Here is a 23,374-nt window from a genome sequence, read left to right on the forward strand (position 1 = left end):
AGTTCTACATGTTGTTGTTTTTAATACCAAGTGGTGGCTTCTGGGTAAAGTCTGGTTTGTTTGGTCAAGCATTAACTGAACATTTGTTAAGTGCCAACTATGTGCCAAGCACTGGGGAATTCAAACATCCTAGTCCCTCAGCTCTTCTACCTGATGGTTCCCTCCTCCTCAATGGCTTGGCCATCCCATCCCCAGCCCCAGTGGTCGCATTCAGGACTTCCCAATTCTAGTATGCTCACCTATGTTTGAAAGGCAATCCCCTTAAACTTACTGCAATTTAGACTCCATATGTGAATTTTCAGAAAGCCACTTCCTACCTTCTCCATGAAAATAGTTCCCTAAAATGGACATCTCTTTTTACCTCTACTTTTCTAAATAATAGGAACAGGAGATGATTTAGCAATGGAAAAAGGAAAATATTGAGGGGGTGCGGGGGTGGCGAAATATTTGTGTTTACAAAGGAAAAGGGGCATTTGTGAAAGAGTTGATATTTGTGAACAAAAACATATGTCAATCACTGTTGGAGAGAGGAAAATATGATACATAATCCTGTTCTAAAGTATATGTATAATGTATAAATATTTTTGGAGTAAAAATATTTATATCTCTCTCCAGAGAGAAAGTGGCTGGATCACATTATCTCTTTGAAGTTCTAGTTCTGTAGATTCAAGCATTTTCTTTAAAAAGCAATTTAAAAATTATGACGAGAAGATGTTTAGACTAAGATTTATATTATACATATGTGCAGGATCACTATTTCTGAAACTGCATTCTTCAGTATGTCGTGCCTTTTGCTTCTTAAATCCATGAAACATGACTTTAAATAAAAGTTTTATTTGGGGTCATTAAAATAAGAAGGGGATAGAATAATCCTTGCTATTAGTTCTTATTGTATTACATTATTATATTACATTATATTATTAGAAAGTAATTTGTAGGACTTCCCTGGTGGTGCAGTGGTTAAGAATCCTCCTGCTAATGCAGGGGACACGGGTTCGAGCCCTGGTCCAGGAAGATCCCACGTGCCGCAGAGCAACTAAGCCCGTGTGCCACAACTACTGAGACTGAGCCCACGAGCCACAACTACTGAGCCTGCATGCCACAACTACTGAAGGCCGTGCACCTAGAGCCGGTGCTCTGCAACAGAGAGAAGCCACCACAATGAGAAGCCCGCGCACCGCATGGAGGAGTAGCCCCCGCTCACCGCAGCTAGAGAAAGCCTGTGCGCAGCAACGAAGACCCAATGCAGCCATAAATAAATAAACAAACAAACAAATAAATTTAACTAATAAGAACCTGCTGTATATATTAAAATAAAGAAATAAATAAATAAAAGTAATTTGTATGAGTATCTTCATGATTTTTTATAACAGTACATTTCCATTTTTGAAACTACAGACTCCATCTTGCAAAAATCTTTCTTTTATTCTCCATTTTTTTATTGTGATAAAATATGCATATCATAAAATTTACCATCTTAACCATTTTTAACTGTACTGTTCAGCAGTATTAAATACATTCATAATGTGCATCCATCACCACCATCCATCTCCAGAACTCTTTTCTTCTTCACAAACTGGAACTAATTCTGCACATGGGAAAATAAAGTGTACGTGGTAATTTTTTTTTCAAAATACTGTGAAAGCCAATGGTTATATAAGTAAGTGAATGTATATACTCTTTCCGTATTTGTTCTTAATCCAAATTAATCTTAATTTTATCTTTTTCTACAGTGAGTTAAATATATATTGCCACATATCAAGTAAGCTGTTCAGTTTTTTCTTCTTCTGAGTCATTATTCTACTGGCTTTATGTTCCAAATATATTCCCCACACATTAATACGTCAAGAGAATTCTAGCACACAGAGATCTGTATTCCCATTTTACCTTGCTGAGCGGCTCATCTCATGTTCTTGTTGTAGGGGTTTGACCAGCTCCGACTTGAAGGGTTGCTCTGTGACGTGACCCTGATGCCGGGGGACACAGATGACGCCTTCCCTGTGCACAGAGTCATGATGGCCTCTGCTAGTGATTACTTCAAGGCTATGTTCACAGGTAGCTTGCCTTTCTAAACTCTGCTTCCACGTTAAAACAGTATGAAAAATATGTGTTTAAATCCTTGTATTGGTAAAGGAAGATTCAGTTCTTTTGGTCAGTGTCTTTACAAGAAGAAAGAGTTTCAAAAGGAATAGACACCCAGTATGTACAGTTGTGGGTGGCCCTTTTTTAACCTGGAAAACGGATGTACCTTCCTTATTCTTCTGTCTACCTTTATCTCATAGCTTTGCTTTCCCAGACACATATCTGAATGGGCCATCAGAGACTAATACATTCCCCACTAATACAATCTCTAATCCATCAAAAGATCTGAAGTGACAGGAGAACATTTTGGAAGCACTTGCATCGTATACCACCTCCATTAGTATAGAGATATTCCTTTATAAGTACTCTCTTTTAACTGTAAAATATGCAGAAACCTGACTCTGATACAAATGCTACACAGAATAAAATTTCCCTGATTGTATCATATCTAGTTAGCAGCAGAAGTGAGTTTGACCTTAATTAAATTATCCACGGTCATTTAATGGAGTGTCTTTTTATTTAAGGTGGAATGAAAGAACAAGATTTAATGTGCATTAAGCTTCATGGCGTGAGCAAAGTCGGTTTAAGGAAAATTATTGATTTCATTTACACTGCAAAGCTTTCTCTTAATATGGACAACCTTCAAGACACACTGGAAGCTGCCAGTTTTCTACAGATCCTGCCGGTTTTGGACTTCTGCAAAGTATTTCTCATATCTGGGGTAAGACATTTTCAAATCAAATCTTTTCCTGCGGTGGACTCCGTCATAGCCTGTTTAGAGTAGACTCGTGAATCTGTTGTATAGACGTGAAACTCTGGCCACTAGAGAGAGGTGTCATGTCGTATATGGTCTAGAAGCAGGTCAATGGGAAAATAGTACAGGTGCATTTTTACAAAATAGAATCATTTAAGAAAAGCCTTCTGTGTAATCAAATGACATTAGACATTAGACAGTAATAGTGTTTGATAACAATATATTCCTTAACCTGTTTGATAATGTTACATATTATAATTTGGTTTTATTCACCTTAATGATTTTATACAAACAGGTTTCTTAAATGGAATTCTGTGGGAAAGTAATCTGAGGTTCTAGAAGTCTTTTAAGATAGACTCAGTCCTTTTTTTCTTCCTTTAAATATGGGAGTTGGATCTTGAGAAGAACTAACATCTATGTGTAAATCTGTAAGGATATGAGTCTTGATTCTATAGAGACACATCACCTACTGAGTCATTTTCAGCCTTTTTTAATAGATAAGAGAGGGTACATACAACCACCAATCAGTGAACTACTTACAGTCACCCGGTTCCTGAGGACAGTGCCTCATTTTAGTTGGGACCCTTAAATTAATAACACTTGATGCTTACACTTATCAACTCTTAACATTGCTTTAACACTGATCTTAGCAATACATGGTTGTCCTGAGCCAAACTAGGTACAGTGCCATAATTTCCTTGGAACTAATCACTAACCATAGGCACTGTTGACCTATTGTACTTATCACTTAAGATATTCGTTGTGATCAGTTCCTTAGTTTGAAAGAAAAGAACCAAACTGGGTAAAGCATGATTTGTGAAGTTATAAAAATATACACATCAAAATAACAGTATTAAAAAATAATTTTGTTCTAGATAACTATTTAAAGCAAGTTTATTTCAAGATGATATCATAGTAATTTTGCAGTATTGACAACTTTCCTGTAATTAGAATGTTGGTTCCTTAACCTCCTTGAAGCATTTATTATAACTGTATGTTTTTGCCCTTTTGAAAATTTCTTCATTTTTATAAACACTCAATATTGTCTTAAAGGTTATGTTTTTCATTCCTAGTGTCTCTGCAGATATCCTAAAGCCCATTTCTAAAGAAGAGACATGTCCCTGACAAAGCTTACTTGTGCTATAATTTATGCCAACACTCTTCGTTTTAGAACTTTCTTGCCTATGAGCTTTGAGGAAACACCTCTTTTCTTAGTACCATACTATTTACTTGTCTTTCATCCTGTTTGCTTAGCATATGTCTATGTGATTTTACGTTGGAAATCTTCCCTCTCAGAATCCATGCTAATTTTTGAGAAAAGTTGGTAGATTATTAGTTTAAGGATTATATAAAATCCAACTTTTCCTTTATCCTTCTTTCATGCATTCCATATCTTAGTTAAATATTCAGGCTTACTCTTACCCCTTTCCTTCTCAGCAGTCAAATGAATCAGGAAAAACAGTAGCCCTGGGTGCCCTTCCTATGTATAAGAACTGAAAGTTTCAAGATAATATAAATATTTTTCAAAGGTAGATTTGTTTTTATTTCTCCCACAAGCTAAGTTATTTTAGATAATTTAAAAATATAACAGTCTCATGATTGTGTGCTTAACCCAAATATTTTGAGGAAATAGGTTTATGTTTTTAATGATGTAGTAGGATTATAGTTCATATAACCAAAACACTACTTGGGTTCGAGCTTCTAGAAAGAAAAATTAGATTCGAACACAGTTCTTTTGTATCCATACTTAACCATTTGTGTGGATGAAGAGGAGCAGTGGTACATAAAATGTGACTCAGCAAATCATCCACTAAACATTTATATGTTAATTTTGAATGATAACTTTCAATATGATAATAATTGACAGATACACACTACTATACATAAAATAGATCACTAATAAGGACCTACTGTATACCACAGGGAACTCTACTCAGTACTCTGTAATGACCTACATGGGAGAAGAATCTAAAAAAGAGTGGGTATATGTATAACTGATTCACTTTGCTGTATACCTGAAACTAACACAACATTGTAAATCAGCTATACTCCAGTAAAACTTTTTTTAAAATAAAAATTAAGGGCTTCCCTGGTGGCGCAGTGGTTGAGAGTCCGCCTGCCGATGCAGGGGACACGGGTTCGTGCCCCAGTCCGGGAAGATCCCACACGCCGTGGAGCGGCTGGGCCCGTGAGCCATGGCCACTGAGCCTGCACGTCCGGAGCCTGTGCTCCACAACGGGAGAGGTCACAACAGTGAGAGGCCCGTGTACCGCAAAAAAAAAAAAAAAAAAAAGAATACACCTGCCAATGCAGGGGACACGGGTTCGAGCCCTGGCCCGGGAAGATCCCACATGCTGCGGAGCAATTAAGCCGGTGCGCCACAACTACTGAGCTTGCGCTGTAGAGCTCACGTGCCACAGCTGCTGAGCCCGTGTGCCACAACTACTGAAGCCCACGCACCTAGAGCCCATGCTCCTCAACAAGAGAAGCCACCGCAATGAGAAGCCCGCGCACGGCAACGAAGAGTAACCCCCGCTCGCCGCAACCGGAGAAAGCCAGCGCACAGCAACAAAGACCCAACACAGCCAAAAATAAAAATAAATTAAAAATAAATTTTAAAAATAAATAAATAAAATTAAAATTAAAAAAATAAAATGAACAACTCTATATTGCTTAAAAAAAAAACCAGTAGTAAAGCCCCACTTGCCTTTGGTGCGATAGAGACTCTAGTTTCCTATAAGGGAGCATCAGGCTCAATAGAACAAGAACCTCTCCCCTCCGACCTTTGCCTTCCTTTGCAGTAATACTTTTATCTTAGGATTGTAATTAGTATTAGAGTTTATAGTATCTGGTACTTCTGTTCTTGCTGTGTGATTTTCTTGGTAGTTATAGAAAAGAGGAGCATGAAAAGAAAACAGAAGGATGACAGTGAAGGATATAAAGCAGAGTAGGTAAAATTTTCTATAAAACTAAAAACATTTACCGTCATATATCATGGAGATAATGGAAATTTACCTTTGTTTAGTTACATACCTACAAAAGTTACATTAGTTTTTGTCTTATGACACTGCATAACTACAGCATGCTAAATCCCGTGCAGCCATTCCCTGATTTACAAACAGGTTGTAGTCAAATTTTTTGTTTATCATTTGTTTGCCATTTGGAATTTGTAACATCTAGCATTTTCCCCACATTATTACTGTTATGGAGAATTACAGGCTAGCCCGTAAAACCCAATCTAATGTAAGGTTGCTGAAATAGAACATTTGTAATTGAGGTGGAAATATTACAATTTAAATTTAGTTATACAGAATAAACAGAACAGAATGAAGGCAAGCAAGAAACCATTTTCTCTTTTACATAAAAGCATATTTAATCAGAGAATGAAGCTGCCCCTGTGCTTTAGACTCGGTGTAGTCTTTCTTTAAACTCATTGTTTTAAAGTGCTTACTTTTTTTTCTTGATACAGGTCTATCACTGGTTCCACCTGTACATTTATTGTCACTGATCAGGTTGGGGGGATCACAATGAAGTGCAGAGAAATTTATTGAGGTGACTGGCGTTTTAAAGAAGAGTGGGAGAGCTTGGAAAACAAGGGAGGTGCATTTGTGGGAGAAAAGGCAACAATGAAGGGAATCAGAAGAAGTTATTAGAAAAGACAGCTTCTTTTGCTATAATGTGATGATAGCAGCAGCAAGCTTTGGGAATGTTCTTTTTGACGTAAGGTTTTCCTGTATAGTACATATATTTCATTCCTTCTTTAATCTAAATTGGATTTATCCATTAAGATTAATTAACACGTCTTTCCAGGTAATGCTTTTGGGGAGGTTCAATGCAAATTAAAGAAAAAATTGTATAGATAATTTTACAACGAATCAAAACTGTTTCCCTCCCCACCAAACCAGTCTTGTTTTCCTTATTGCTAAGGCTGATATTCAGTAAGTAGTACCCAGATACCGGTTGTTTATGGTCGAGCATCTATTCTGATTAGTTGGTACTCAAATATTATAAATATCATCCCTGCATATAACTTTAAACAGCCCATTCTTGCCCATCTGCCATCTGGGAGTCTGTAGGGAAAGAAGAATCTCAGCCTGGGCCTAAACCAATTTACGCCCCCAAAGACCATTGTGATCGCTAATACTGCAACCAGCAGGGGAAGTGCATTCAAAGTGCAAAGGAATAAGAAAATTGGATTCCCCAAGCTGGACACACCATCAGTATTCACCTCAAATGGCACTCATCATCTGAAGAGAGACAAGACTGGGAGAGAAAGGCTTTTGTTTTCTTATCATCCCTTTGTTCTTCTTACCAAAAAGTCCCTTCCTTGTGTCCTGTGATGTTCTCACCTGTGGAAGGAGGCCCAGGAGAAGATGCGTGTTATATCCTTGACCCCCGAAAGTAGCTTGTTTGATTTCTTCCCAGTCTTTTTCAGTGGACGTACTTTCTGTCTCTGCATTGGTTGTACTTGATGTCAGGCTGTCATTTCAATGAACTAGATAGTGCTAAGGAGAATTTGGTACATTGAATATCTGAGGAGTCCCCCCAAATTTGCCAGCTAATTTCTTAGTGTTTGCTCTCCCTTTGAGAGTACAAAAGCAGATACTCATTTGCTTTTTTTTTCCTAAATGGGAATTTATTTGTATAAGACTGAATTTCAGCAACATAACATCACAGATTGCTGATGAAAGCTGTCATTAAAGTATCAAATTATGTTAATCACAGCGTTTAGGTACATTAGGTGTGATTTGAACAATTTAATATTGCAGCAGTGAATACCAGGATGTCAATGACAATTGAGAATTATGATGCTTAGAACTGCCTTTAGGATGACCATGAAGGTTGCTTGATTACAGTAGAATAATTTATAGTAATTTATATCAAGGAAACTTAAATGTACACTTGATTATTTTTAAAATAATGTCATTGGTTCTCATAAGCAGTTGAGAAATTTTGTCCTTTTTTGCTTCTCTATCCTTTAAAACTCTAATATAATTATTTCGCTTAACTTCTGTAATGACTCTTTGGAATTTTGGCCAGGGTATATATTCAGATGAAATTAGAGTTCTTTCTACTTATGAGTTTGGTTTTTTAAATAAGCTTTAAATTCATGTTTTATATTTTTAAATGTATTCTATTATGTACATGAATTGCATGTTATATTAATGTACATATTCATTATTTAATATTGTCTAGGCTAAATGATTGGGACTATGCAAGCTGAAGCACTTTTAAGAATTATGACTGAGAATGCATTAAAATGAACTATAATTGAATAATCCTGTATCTTTCCAAAAATTGTTTACCGCTATTCCATCATTTTTGATCTGTTTATATTGTTAACTGTTATTCTAGACTGTGCTTCTACAATCCCTATAGTCTCCAATTAATTTTTTTAGCTTTGATTACATGTACTTCATAAAAATTAATTTCCTATTACATATTTTTCTTATCTGAATCTCATTTAAAATTAATAAGGTTCTAGTAATTTGCTATGTTAATTCAGCAGATATTCTATTTTTAGTTGTATCTATCATCACATCTTTAATTTTTATATTGCTGATAATCGTAGTATTTAACCTTTGCTATATACCCACAGTGTGGTAGCTACTGTACATGAGCTATAGAAAATGCTTAGTCTTTCTATCAAGAAGATGACAATTCAGAAGGTTATGAAATACCATTCTCTGGTGATTTTTTTTTTTAAAGAAAGAGTAGGCAGCCATCTATATACTGACTAAGTAGTCTGTCAAGGATTTTCCAGTCCTGTGCATCTGTATATCTGATATATAGAAGGGATTTTCCAAATGCCCTTAAATACAAGATAGGTTTTTTTATCCTGTTGTTTTAGTAACTGTTTTCTTATTGAATGAAACTGAAGAAGGAAAGAGGAAGGAACTAAATACCTTGATCCCAGTTCTAAATTACACAGTTTGGTTTCTGTTAATCTTGGTTTGTATTATATGCTATAAATTTAGATTTAAATTCGGTGACTAACAACCAATGCTATCATTTTGCCCATTTAAAATATACATTCTTTGTTGTTTTTATTTGTAATCCTATCAGTAATGATAAGAATCTGCATACTTAGGAAATATATGTGTTTTCGTCAACTTTTGCTTATCCATATTAGCAAACATCTTCAAAAATGAAAATTGGGACTTCCCTGGCGGTCCAGTGGTTAAGACTCCGCGCTTCCACTGCAGGGGGCTCAGGTTCAATCTCTGGTTGGGGAACTAAGATCCTGCATGCGGCAAGGCGTGGCCAAAAAAAAACAGTGAAAATTACCCTTGCTCTGGGGAAGGACTATGTCTTACTTACCTTATAAAGTGGATCTACTACCCCAAACAGGAATCCCTTCCACCTGGGGTGATTTGAGCTATGAGGCTTTAACTGTAACTTCATTTACACAACTTAAAATTGTATGAGACACCAACCTGCCACTCCTAAAAGTGGATTAAAATGTATTTTTTATTATTAACCAAGGTAGTGAACAGTATTAAACTGTGGATTTCAAAAGGCCCATAATTTGTTAATTTATTTTTCCTGGTTCTTTTGTTTTACAATTTATTTTAGGTATTTTTAAATACACAGCTATTAAGTATAATAACCATTTTAAATTGTTGATGATTTTTGTGAAGCAAATAGGATGCTTAAAAGAGTTCAAATTCTTCTTGAGTAATAAATCTGTGAAAATAGCGGCATGTGTGTGTGTGTGTTGGCCTTAGAGCTTTCAGTGGTATTATAACTGGGCTGTTACTTTATGCAGAGGAGTCATTTCAGCTTTTCAATAGAAAGATGATAGAAGGATCAGCCAATTTTCTCTTAAGCATCTGCCAATCTGTTAATAATACAGGTGCATCAATGAGGTTTATGTAACATTTGTGAACACACACCCTGACAAAATTAAGAAAAAACATTTGAATCCTTTGCCTTTGACCTGTCTCTGTATTTGTGTACACACACACACACACACACACACACACACACACACACACAGACATTTGTATGGTAGGCTTGTTTTTGTGACTTATGCTTTATATAATATTTGCTGGTATGATTTTCCTATTTTCATTTTTGACCAATCATTTATTAGAGCACTGAAAAGACTTCCTGCTGAAGATAGGCCTCTCCATAGCTTCTCTCCTTTTCATGGCTCCCGTTTTTGGTATATTTTACTCTGTGCTGGGGAAATCTCGGGGGGCTAACGTGGACTCCAGGCAGAGCTACAGTATGCTGAGAGTAAGAGGGTGGCTAAGGAAAACTATGGTGCCAGCCATCAGCATACATACCAAAAACTAAACAAAAGGAATGATTTGATGTAGAAACACCCATTCCAGCCCTCAAGAAAGTGATTTCCTTGCTTCTGTTTCTACATAAATAATATGGAGAATAACTTCACCCTAGAAATAATGGTCCTATTAAATTATCTTCACTATAAGCAATAACTTTTGAAGGAATCAAAATGAATCATAGTGATGAATGAAAGCTGTTGACATGAAAGAGACATTTAGGGATCGGGTACTAGAGTTTTTCTGTGTGTGGATCTGCTAGCTGAGTTACTTTTAAGAATCATGACTGAAAAGTGGATTGAGATGGTTCATAATAGAATAACTTTCTATTTTTCCAGAACTTCCATCTGGCCAGAATTTTCTTAGTATTTGGGTGGGGGTGGTGAGGATACATTTTGAGGAGAGAAAAGTAATTATTTTGGCCATAGTCAAGTTATACCATTGTTTCTTAGAGTAACTTTCAATCTACTGACTTGGAATGAGCATTTTCTTTTAGTCACCTTTCTATTGGATTAGGTAAGGGTAGTTTGTGAATTCCCTTTAAATCGTTAATATATGGAGAAAGGAAGCTTTATTTGCATCTATATGGGCAGTAAAAAGCATATTTACTCTTATTCTAATACAGGTATTTATGTATCCAGGCGTGAGTGCCATGAAAGTAGTTGGGTTTTAATTTTTTGTAATTGGCTTAATAGGTCACTTTAGACAACTGTGTCGAAGTTGGGCGGATTGCCAACACCTACAATCTGACAGAAGTGGATAAATACGTTAACAGTTTCGTCTTGAAGAATTTTCCTGCGTTGCTGAGCACCGGAGAGTTCTTGAAACTCCCTTTTGAACGTCTTGCCTTTGTGCTTTCCAGTAATAGCCTTAAGCACTGCACTGAACTTGAGCTCTTTAAGGCTACCTGTCGCTGGCTACGCTTGGAAGAGCCTCGGATGGACTTTGCTGCAAAATTAATGAAGAATATACGATTTCCACTGATGACACCACAGGAGCTCATTAATTACGTGCAAACCGTGGATTTCATGAGAACTGACAACACGTGTGTGAATCTCCTTTTGGAAGCCAGCAATTACCAAATGATGCCATATATGCAGCCAGTGATGCAGTCAGACAGGACTGCCATTCGGTCTGACACCACTCATTTGGTTACACTAGGAGGAGTGCTGAGGCAGCAGCTGGTTGTCAGCAAGGAATTGCGCATGTATGATGAAAAGACTCAAGAGTGGAAGTCCTTAGCCCCCATGGATGCCCCAAGGTACCAGCATGGCATTGCTGTCATTGGAAATTTCCTGTACGTCGTTGGTGGACAGAGTAATTATGACACAAAAGGAAAAACGGCAGTTGATACAGTCTTCAGATTTGATCCTCGATACAATAAGTGGATGCAAGTTGCATCTTTAAATGAAAAGCGCACCTTCTTCCACCTAAGTGCCCTCAAAGGATACCTGTATGCAGTTGGTGGGCGAAATGCAGCTGGTGAACTGCGTAAGTGTGTGTACTTCTATTAAGCATAGAGACTAATTTCTTTACCCCCAGATTCTTGTCAAATCATAAAATAAGCGGTTTTGTAACATCAAAGACCAAAAAATGTAGCCAGGATTTTATTTTAAACTGTTTTTCTTAGAAAATATCAGAGACCATCTGTACGCCTTATCTGGGCATACATTGTTGGCCACACTACAAGTTATTATCTTACAAATATATCAATATGTTGCAGAATGTTTTACTTGTGCAATATCTATGGTTTTCATCTTGAAGGTTCAACTAAAAAGTATGTTCTGCTAATTTAAATTCTAACAGTATCTTGGATAGAAGTTTGGCATGTTCCCTCATTTTCCATTTTAAAAGCCCACATAGTAGTTTACTGAACAGGTTAAAATTCTTCCTTACAGAGCACGGACTTTTGTAGTTGCTTCTTTTACGTAATCTGTTACCTACCACAGGCCACAGAGTAAGATGATTTTCTTATCTACTAAGTGTTCAGAGTTCAGTATTACCCAGAGTTTATTTACTGTATTTGATAGGTAACTATTAGTCTCAAAAATCATTCTCTCTTGGTGAAATACGAAACAGTTTTCTTCATTGTAAACTGATCTGGTAAGCTTTATTATTTGATGGTCCCTTCTTGGTCTTCCTAATCTAAGATCAGCGACAAGTACAGTTAACATAGACCAATACTTTGGCTACATAAATTAATGCTAATTTTGTTATTTTAGATAAAATTGGAGCAAGGTGGCTGTCCAAGAAGTCAGAAAGACCACATTTTATGTCACGTCTTACATATCTGTCATTACCATCATTGTTTGGTAACAATGGGTAACACCCATCTTCCTTTATTCTCTGTTAGAAATAGAGTCCCTGTAGTTGAAGGGTATTCCAGGTTCCATAAGGCTGGGGAAGTTTAAAATATTGGCATTGGCTCTGGATAAATTCAGAGTAATTATCAGAATCTTTTTCTTCAGTATTCTAAAAAATAAAAGGTAGTCTAATGGATTTGAGAATAAGCAGTTTATTGGAGACAAAAAGAGCTGCTCTCAGCTCTTAAACTTTTCAGCTTATCAAGCTCTTGTTCGTGACATGGTCTTCTTTTTTAATATATATCTTTATTAGAGTATAATCGCTTTACATTGTTGTGTTAGTTTCTGCTGTACAACAAAGTGAATCAGCTATACGTATACATATATCCCCATATCCCCTCCCTCTTGAGCCTCCCTCCCACCCTCCCTATCCCACCCCTCTAGGTCGTCACAAAGCACCGAGCTGATCTCCCTGTGCTATGCAGCAGCTTCCCACTAGCCATCCATTTTACATTTGGTAGTGTATTTATGTCCGTGCTACTCTCTCACTTTGTCCCAGCTTCCCCTTCCCCACCTGTGTCCTCAAGTCCATTCTCTACGTCAGCGTCTTTATTCTTGCCCTGCCATTAGATTCATCAGTACCATTTTTTTTTTTAGATTCCATGTATGTGCGTTAGCATACGGTATTTGTTTTTCCTCTTTCTGACTTACTTCACTCTATATGACAGACTAGGTCCAGCCACCTCATTACAAATAACTCAATTTCGTTCCTTTTTATGGCTGAGTAATATTCCATTGTATATATGTGCCACATCTTCTTTATCCATTCATCTGTCTGTGGACACCTAGGTTGCTTCTGTGTCCTGGCTATTGTAAATAGAGCTTCAATGAACATTGTGGTACACGACTCCTTTTGAATTATGGTTTTCTCTGGGTATATGCCCAGTAGTAGGATTGCTGGGTCGTATGGTAATTCTATTTTTAGTTTTTTAAGGAACCTCCATACTGTTCTCCATAGTGGCTGTATCAATTTACATTCCCACCAACAGTGCAAGAGGGTTCCCTTTTCTCCATACCCTCTCCAGCATTTATTGTTTGTAGATTTTTTTGTTGATGGCCATTCTGACCAGTGTGAGGTGATACCTCATTGTGGTTTTGAGTTGCATTTCTCTAATGATTAGTGATGTTGAGCATCTTTTCATGTGTTTGTTGGCAATCTGTATGAGTGACATGGTCTTAATGTTACTGATGTTTCCTACCCTTTTTTTTTTCTCTTTGTTGTCACAGTGAAATTTTTTCTAAGGCCAGACTTTCCAGATTGTTGGACTAGCTGTCAGGATCATGAACCACACAAGTTTCCCAATATATTTTAATAATCAGACTTTTAAAAGCACTTGACACATTAATACCCTTAGTGTAGAATTGTCATTTCCTCAATCAACATACACACATTATTTTCATGTTATTATACTATTTTAAATTTATGGTGTCTGGAAATAACCAGAAGATGCAAGTAGTGACTTGACACTTTCTTAGAAAAACCACTTATGTAAGTTCATCTTTACAAGTTTACAAATTATAGGTCATCAGCCCTGGCAGTCAGTGGTCATTTTGAAACTTATTTTCTCTAAGGAAACAGCTCCACTTTTCAGTCACTGCTTGCTTGGTAATGTTAGCACCTCTGTTAATATGCAGCTATTAAGTTTTCAATGTATTGTTCCTAATATTTATATTCTGAGAATTTATCGTCTTCAGGCCAAGGACAGTTGTTATATAAGACTGAGGCACTAGAGGCTTTCTTCTTCTGACTTAATCCTTACCCTGTTTGAGTTCTTCCCACGTTATACTCAATTGGAAACAAGAAGTAGAATACCCTGTTGGGCAAGTGGCTGGCTTCCTTGCTCATGACCTTTAGAAATCACCCCTTTAATGTCTTATTAAAAACAGTCTTTTGTGTTTCAGTTTGAAAGTGACAGGATACAAGAGGATCATGCTTTTCATGAGCTGTTCCTAAATTTGTAATAACTGTTTGATTATATTTAGTCTTTAAAAACACAATCGCCCAGAGCTTAAACCTAAGGATAATGATTTAAATATTCTAAAAAAAATACTCCCCGTCTAGATGGTAAACATTTTTATCTTAATTCATAAACTGTGTTTTCACAAATAAGTGTATGATTATAATATAGACACAAACCGTCAATACCAAAGGACAACTATAATTCCATTTAGAGGGCAATTATTTGATATTTCTTCCCGTTTGAAATTCTCTCCTAGAATCTGTAAGCAACTAAGCTTTTGTAAAAGATGATTGCTTCCCTTAAAATCAGCATACCCAGCAAATCCATTCTTTGCTACATATTTGAAGTTAAAATATTTTGGAAGTTTTTTTAAAAAAATCATGTGACTGACTTATTAAGTACACTCAAATATAGAGTCTTGATTCCAGGAGAACCTTCAGGCCCAAAAGAGTCATTATATAAAACCAAGTAGCAAGCAGCTTCATTTTGTTTTGTTTTTTTTCCTCCTGACCCACCCTACCCCTTTGAGTTCCTCCTATTTTACACCCATGTGGGGATATGAAGTAGGCGGGTCCATCTCGTCACATTCTGTATCGTTGAGGTAACCAAACGTTATGTAACCACCCTGATTACCTCCCAAAAGAAGAACATCAATGTGTTCTTCTGAATTCCGTTTATAATGTTTCTCCTTGTATAAATAAGAAGAGGATATGTGTCAGTTGCCCTTTGTAATTTTCTTAGACCCATTATTTTTGCAGAATAGTAGATTTTGGTTCTAAAGAAATGCTTGCTTATATTTCTGAATGTTCTAGCAAGGCGGGGTTTTTAACATTTCTCATGTTCCATAAGCGTTTTTTAATGACAACCCCTCCCTCCACCCCACACTAACATCTGTTGTAATAACATTCCATCTTAACTGATTATGTTGACATAGTCATATGTCTTTGTAAATAGAGAAGGGGAGTAGGAATGGGTGTCAGGAAAATGGGATTGATGGGAAAATCATTTCACAGTTTAACAGGTTCATTAGTACCAGTACATCATTTATTCTTCATACACACAATAACCATTGCCTGCATATAATGATGAAAAGAAAACAGTGGCAGCGTTTGCAAGACATTTTAGATCATTTTAATGCATTTAGCCTTTTAAAGTCTTGCCATGGAGTGTATGGACCCAAGCCCATAGTACATAAAAACGATACTGTTAGTGTGTGTGTGAGCCTGGCTTATTGCTGAAATATAATTCCTTAGAAATGCTATTTTCCTTTGACACTGGGTACAGTGGGAAACTGGGGAAAGCTTAGAGTAGCTGTCACTTAAGTGAAAAAGAAGTCAGTTATTTCTGGTATCTTTCAAAAATGTCATATAAGAAATTGATCTTCCATTGAGGTTTTCTGTATTGAGGAGAAATATGACAGCTCAGATATCTTTCACTTCAGTTAAATAAGTCAGGGTTTCAAATAATGAAATAACTTATAGAAAACGTGTTAGATTTTTCCAAATAAATATACAGTAAAATTACTGAAATTTATCAAATGCATCCATATCCCTTAATGGATTTGCAGTTTCTTTATTAAGCGACATATTACCAACTGGCACTCTAGGATTCTAGAGACCATCCCCTCTTTGTGGGAGCCATTATTGTCCAAATGGTTTTCTTCAGGACTAATCTCTTTCCTAACTTCAAAGAACAAGTAAATTCCACATCATCCCTTGTGTTCGATTCTGAGCTCCAGTGGAATCACCTGAGAAAATAAGAGTCCCTGATGAGTTATGTGAAATAACAAACCAAAGTGTAATTCTTAAATTAGGGAGCGTCTCTAATTTAAATACTAGGCCACCAGACTACTGAAGATGGTTCTCTAGAATAGGGATCAGAAAACTGATCCCTATTGCCAGAAAGGAAATCTTTTTGGCTTTGCAGGCTGTAGGATCTCTGTCACAACTAATCAGCTCTGCTATTGTATTATGAAAGCAACTATAGACAATTTGTTTATAAACAAATGAGTGAAGTTGTTTTCCAATAAAGCTTTATATATGAACACTGAAATTCGAATACCAAATAATTTTCATATTTCACAAACTATTCTTCTTCTGATTTGTGTTTCCAACTCTTTAAAAATGTAAAAGCCATTCATGATTTTATCCTGTTGCCCGTACAAAAGCAGACGACATACTGGATTTGGCTTACAGGCTGTAGTTTGCCTCACCTCCCCTGTTCTGGATTTTCCCAATTACCTCATTACCATTCCTACCTGTCATAGACTGTGATGGACTCACTGCTTTGTGGCTCCAACTCCTTGCTTGCTCATCCCGTGTCCCCTCCCCCTGTCAAGGTGGTTGGCACTAACATCTCATTGCCTTGTAAATATGGAAAATAGAACTAAGGGCATGTATCAATATATAGACTTGTTAATTAGATATATTCTATTTTAAAACTAACTATATTGATTTTACTAATAACAGTAACAGTCCTGCATGGAGAAAGCCAAAGGTTGACAATAAAGATTAAATGATGGGAAAAGCTAAAGGAGATGGGTTACCTAGCTGGAAGAAGACAAGTTTAGGGATGATGAACTATTATATACTTGTTGTGTTATTGGTGATTAATAGCCATCTTACACTTCAGGGACCCCTGTATGAGAAAGTATAGATGGATTCTTATAACCGCCATTACCTAAAAAGTGCAATTAACTCAGTGATAGAAGAGCAGCATTATCTTTCTACACAGGAAAATTTAAATAATTGTAAAGAGTGAATAGCTATTCAGATTCTAGCTCCCTATAAAAAGAATAAGAGGAAACTAATGCAAACTTCATCAGAACAGATTGAATTAGACATAAAGAAAGAGTGTAACAGTCTAGAAATTTCAAAGTTCAAGGCAGAATTCTTCATTAAGAAAAGCATAGGGGCTTCCCTGGTGGCGCAGTGGTTGAGAGTCCGCCTGCCGATGAAGGGGACATGGGTTCGTGCCCCGATCTGGGAAGATCCCACATGCCGCGGAGCGGCTAGGCCCGTGAGCCATGGCCGCTGAGCCTGCGTGTCTGGAGCCTGTGCTCCGCAACAGGAGAGGCCACAACAGTGAGAGGCCCGCGTAACGCAAAAAACAAAAAACAACAACAAAAAAAGAAAGGCATAGAACTGGAGTAAAAGCTACCTTTGACATCAAATAGATGGAAAGAAGTCTTTAAAACCCTTCTGATAGGATGTGTGATTAGACTACAATCTTTTATCGGATAAAACCCTACCATTATTCACTTTGTTATAAAGCAGAAACTAATAATAAAAAAATAAAAAATAGAAAAAAATTTAAAAAAACCCTACCATTAATTACTTTGCTGATGCCAGTCAATATAGTAGATCCTCTGTAAGTGTAGAGAGGGAGATAATGATATACATTCAGGAGGATTTTGCTTGTCAATTAGGCAAAAGTCATGCTGAAGGCAAATGGAACTGAACACTCAAGAAGACATCCAGGACTTCCCTGGTGGCGCAGTGGTTAAGAATGCTCCTGCCAATGCAGGGGACAGGGGTTTGAGCCCTGGTCCAGGAAGATCCCACATGCTGCAGAGCAACTAAGCCTGTGTGCCACAACTACTGAAGCCCGCGCACCTAGAGCCTGTGCTCCGCAACAAGAGAAGCCACCGCAATGAGAAGCCCATGCACCACAACAAAGAGTAGCTCCCACTCGCCGCAACTAGGGAAAAGCCCGTGGGCAGCAACGAGGACCCACCACAGCCAAAAATAAATAAATTAAAAAAAAAGAAGAAGACATCCAGTGACTGAAAATGGTCACAAACAGTATTGGAGCAAACAGTTTTAGTTTGTCATTAATTGTGGAAATAGCCCTTATTTGGGGGCAAGGTTTTGCAGGATCTTGCTACCTGATGGGAAGGTTTAGAAGAAATAGAGTTGGTAAGGGCCCAAGCCTGAAGCAATGAACAAAACTAAGAAGAGATAAAAAAAAAAAAAGAGAACAGTTAAAAGCCTTTGAAATAAGACTGAAAATTCAAAACTAAAGTAGAAAAGGAAATCAGTAAAGGGATATGAGAAGTGGTATAATACAGGTATTGTTAGAGGAGAAATAAGTAGTTCATGTAGTGAATTTGAGGAAATGAAGTTATTGAAGAGAGTAGAAAATTAATATCTCTCTCTCTCTAGTTTTGCCTGTTCTCACACTACTGTTGTTTTCTTAAATAGGAAAACTTGTTCAAAGGATGATTCATCAATTAGAATTGCATTTGGCTGCAAGTAGCCAAATTTTATTCCGGTGGCTTGATCAAATAGCCCCACTCAGTATCCTCCTGCTTGCATTCCATTGCCTACAACTGTATCATATCATCAATTCCAGCTTCAAGGGAACCTGCTAATTTGAATTTTATTCTGAGTTGGGCACAGTGCTTTCCTGAGCAGTGTTGTGGTTCTGTTAGTAAGAAAAAAGCAGGGTTAGTGGAGACAAGCATTTGGGTTAGCAAGTGGCAACGTCTGCAATAAATAGTATAAACTTTTCAAATCAATCTAGATGTTGTACTTTTGATCAGAGTCCTCCTAACATCCCTATTGTTTTTCTGCCTTTTAAAAAAGATCACATTTTCTATCTGTCTGGACTGTCATTGTTCTAGTCTTGAGGTTATAACAGATTGATATTTAAGTAAGATGAGGCCACTTCTCAAATACTTTATGTTAAAGATGATAAATTTGTTCCTGAGAGGAAGTACCCCTAATAAAAATCTTAACTTCATATTACACTGCTAATCATCTTCAAGTTTAGAGCAGTATTGGCTACAACGGTATTGGGTGGTTATATACAAGCTATTGGCTTTAATGTGTAAATACTGAAAAATTATTGTCAGTGTCCATTTTGTAGTCTGGATATAAAATAAAGCAATAGGGGGCTTCCCTGGTGGCGCAGTGGTTGAGAGTCCGCCTGCCGATGCAGGGGACACGGGTTCGTGCCCCGGTCCGGGAGGATCCCACATGCCGCGGAGCAGCTGGGCCCGTGAGCCATGGCCGCTGAGCCTGCACGTCTGGAGCCTGTGCTCCGCAGCAGGAGAGGCCACAGCAGTGAGAGACCCGCATACCGCAAAAAATAAAAAATAAAATAAAAAGCAATAGGCATCAAAACGTACACCAGGCAGTGTGCATACTTTCATTTTCAACTTAAATTTTTGCTTCATATCTGTTAACCTTTGTTTCCTATATGGTGTATCATATAGAATCAAAGTGTTTTTCTTCCTTGTGATTTTTTTCATCTTTTCTTCCCACATATTTAGAGCAAAGAAATGGGAGAAATGTCAAATTATAAAGATGTAACAAGAAGAAAAGAAATCCTAGTGATTTCTGCAGCAACAGAAATGTTACCTTACTGTATTACTTAGCTCGTCTGATGTAACATGTATCAATGTATTAATGGTTCATATTATTAATATAACGTCAATAATTAATATAAGTGACCCCCAAAGAATATCTCATAGCTATAATAGAAATGTTTCAGTTATTTGGATATTATTATTGTTCCACCTAAAAGGAAAAATAATTAATTGCTAAATTTGAAATTATAAATCATTTTTAAAAATTCATTCGTTCTTTTTATTTTTTAAACAACAGCTACGGTAGAATGTTACAATCCAAGAACAAATGAATGGACTTACGTTGCCAAAATGAGTGAGCCCCACTATGGCCATGCTGGAACTGTGTACGGAGGCGTAATGTATATTTCAGGTAAATAATTGCAAATGCAATTAATATAATACATAGACTTTTAGCTATGTCGCCATCTTTCCATCTGGTGTTAATAATAATCCTGGAAATGGATAACCAAAATATAATTTGTATTGAGTTTAGAATATATTTTGTGTGTACATTTGCATATGAATCCTTTGGCATTTTATAAGTTTATAAGACTAGCAGCAAACCAGTCCTACAGTAAATACCTTACTTAGAAGAAATTGGAAAGCTTTCAGCTTCTCCAGATTGCCTTTCGGTCCCCATACTCTGTACTCCAATAACTCGGTACTCTAATAACCACCATTCATATTCTCTATAACAACATTTAATTCATTTTTATTCAGAATTTAGCTAAACTCTATGAGGAAATATATCATTATGTAACATATAAGCTCTACTGGGCATAAAACTTGCTACCAATATACACGTAATGCATAATAATGTTCATTGTCTCATTTAGTGCAACCCATAATATATGTTTCTCTTGTCCTTAGCATTATAATGGGTTCTACTATGGTGTCATTGCATAAATAATTCTGTGTTGATTACCTGTATTTTGGCCACATGCACATATATTTTTCTAATAAAAATTTCTGAAACAGCTGCAGTTGACTCAGTGTCCCAGTAACAACTTTCATTCTCAAACTGTTGGTGTTCAAATCATCCTTCTGTAGAATTTAGAAAGGAGTCTTATTTTAATGTAATGTTCACTTCAGGTATTGAAATTTTATTCCGTTATTCAGGTTCTTACCATTTGGCCCTGACACAGTCTAACTCTGACAGTTTTCCCCCTTTTGAAGGCCTGCCAGTGCCAGGCCAGCAGTTACGCTATTAGAGAACAAAGGCGATAAGGTGATGTTTGTGGTCTGTCTTATGAAATCTGTAATGAAGAAGGATCAGGGAAAGGCCTGTAGTGTATGCTTGGCAGGTTTCTGGTGTTAAATATATGAGCAACTATGGGACGTCTTATATTGAAAGAGCCATCCAGGAAATCATATGCTCCAATAATCAATGATTTACACCATCCACCTATTTTACGTGTGTAGCTGCTATGCCATTATAAGGAGAGCTCCAAGTCCTCTGGGGGGAAAAAGAAGACATTCGAATTGTTCTAGTGGTGCTTTGGCATAACTAGGATACATTGCACAAATGACCTTCCCAGTCAAGAGTAGGCTAGGAACCACAGCTGAGTTTCAAACCAAAGAGCACTGTTTTGCTTGCTGGCAATTCGGTGAAGTACAGAAAAAATATCTAAAAGCAGAAAAAAAATTGATTGCCATCTGGCCACCAGACAATAGAACTTTGAATGATATGGCTAAAGATTAGTTAAGTTTTCTCCCTAATCTGCAGAATATATAGTCTGATACTTTCATTGTACAGACTGATTTAGATGTGCTCTAAGAATATACTTTGTAGATGATATAGACTCAATAGAGCAACAACGAATTGCTGTACATACAAAATTCCATATTTATTCAGCATTCTAATTCTTTAGCTTTTTAAGAGAGGACATTACCCACCCTCACCCTACCCACCCAAAACTCTACAAAAATAATCAGTTCCGAATATTCGTATAAGCTTGTACATTTGCACAAAACTTTCGACTTTTCCAAAGCATTGTGATTTATTTAAATTCATAGTCACAATACTAATGAGAGAACTAGAGTGGACATTCTTATTTGACAAATGAGGAAGCGGGCACCTAGGCTTTAAGGTGCCCTAGCCCTGTGCTCAGCACCCAGAGGGTGCTCGCTGAAGAGCAGCAGAAGTGAATGGTGCTTCGTAGTTGGGATTTCCTGTAAACCCAACTCTAAGAGTGGCCAAAATATATTTTCATTCTGTAAAGCCTCTTAAATCCCATGGGTCTCTGTTTGAGAAAGTCATTACAATAATATAAGCTGCATTTTTGTTCTTTAAGGAGATGAAAATGTTATTTTCTTTATTTTTAATCCAGAGAAAGTATAGCAGGGAGACATTTATAAGAACAAGGTTGATAAGCTCTAAAATGTCATAATACCTGGATAGAAGTTAATTATCTGTGACCTGTGACAGAGAGCCTCCTATTTACTTTTGCATTTTTATAATAATCTGTTTACCCCATGCCTATACTTTTCATTCTTTAGGAGGAATTACTCATGACACTTTCCAAAAGGAGCTCATGTGCTTTGACCCTGATACTGACAAATGGATCCAAAAGGCACCAATGACCACTGTCAGAGGTCTGCATTGCATGTGTACAGTGGGAGAAAGGCTGTATGTCATTGGTGGCAATCACTTCAGAGGAACAAGCGATTATGATGATGTCCTAAGCTGTGAATACTACTCACCGATCCTTGACCAGTGGACCCCAATTGCTGCCATGTTAAGAGGGCAGAGTGATGTTGGGGTCGCTGTCTTTGAAAATAAAATCTACGTGGTTGGTGGGTATTCATGGAATAATCGTTGTATGGTAGAGATAGTGCAGAAATATGATCCAGATAAAGATGAATGGCATAAGGTTTTTGATCTCCCAGAGTCCCTGGGTGGCATCCGAGCTTGCACACTCACAGTTTTTCCACCTGAAGAAACCACACCATCACCTTCTAGAGAGTCCCCTCTTTCTGCACCTTAAGATCGTCCCTACAACTAAGATGCTGTAGTCCTATCTTTGCACCGTGTCACGCATTCTCTTCTTTCACCCTCCCCCTTAAGTAGTGTATGTTAGGATTAGCCCCCAGTAATTGATACAAATATTGGAAAAAAGACGACATTGATGTTCTTTGTGCTGTTTGTTTGGCTTTGAGTGCTTATAAAGTGGTAACAAAACCATTCTGGAAATGTATCCCATAGAAGCTGATGTTTAACATACGAGGAGATAAAAAAAAAAAAGAAGCAAGGCAAGGTATTGTCTATAAGATGTTTCTGCAGTACTTTTTTGATGCTGTGTACTGGGTGTAAGGTATTTGTCATCTTACATTAGAAAGCCCAATAAACCAAGTTGAAGGTGGATTATAGTAAATGTACAACTGTGCTAACTAGGCTTCAAAGTAAAAAGTTTTCCTTTCATCTTTGATTGTGAGATGTGAAAGGGAGGTAGCCCGCTCCAACAGGAAACAATAGACAAAAGGTTGCCAACTCCCATGAGCTACCTCCCTCTTTTCATAAAGTATTTTTGACATATCTGTCAGCCCACCTGTCTGTGGGGTACACTGAG

The 23,374-nt window shown here is 37.1% G+C and overlaps 1 protein-coding gene across 5 annotated transcripts in view; it reads left to right on the forward strand.

Annotated features, from left to right (window-relative positions):
• KLHL13 (kelch like family member 13) overlaps positions 1–23,139 on the forward strand; it is a 200,618-nt gene extending 177,479 nt beyond the window's left edge. For 4 of the 5 annotated variants that reach the window (XM_060087086.1, XM_060087084.1, XM_060087085.1 and 1 more), the window contains 5 exons: positions 1,923–2,055; positions 2,607–2,803; positions 10,824–11,619; positions 20,062–20,175; positions 22,305–23,139. In XM_060087086.1, the coding sequence (XP_059943069.1) occupies positions 1,923–2,055; positions 2,607–2,803; positions 10,824–11,619; positions 20,062–20,175; positions 22,305–22,792 (1,728 nt within the window). In that variant the 3' untranslated portion in view covers positions 22,793–23,139. The remainder of the gene's footprint in view (positions 1–1,922; positions 2,056–2,606; positions 2,804–10,823; positions 11,620–20,061; positions 20,176–22,304) is intronic. The other variant, XM_060087088.1, reaches the window with a different exon arrangement.
• Positions 23,140–23,374: the final 235 nt, after the last annotated feature.

Source organism: Mesoplodon densirostris, chromosome X (assembly GCF_025265405.1).
Source record: "Mesoplodon densirostris isolate mMesDen1 chromosome X, mMesDen1 primary haplotype, whole genome shotgun sequence".
Classification (NCBI taxonomy): Eukaryota; Metazoa; Chordata; class Mammalia; order Artiodactyla; family Ziphiidae; genus Mesoplodon; species Mesoplodon densirostris.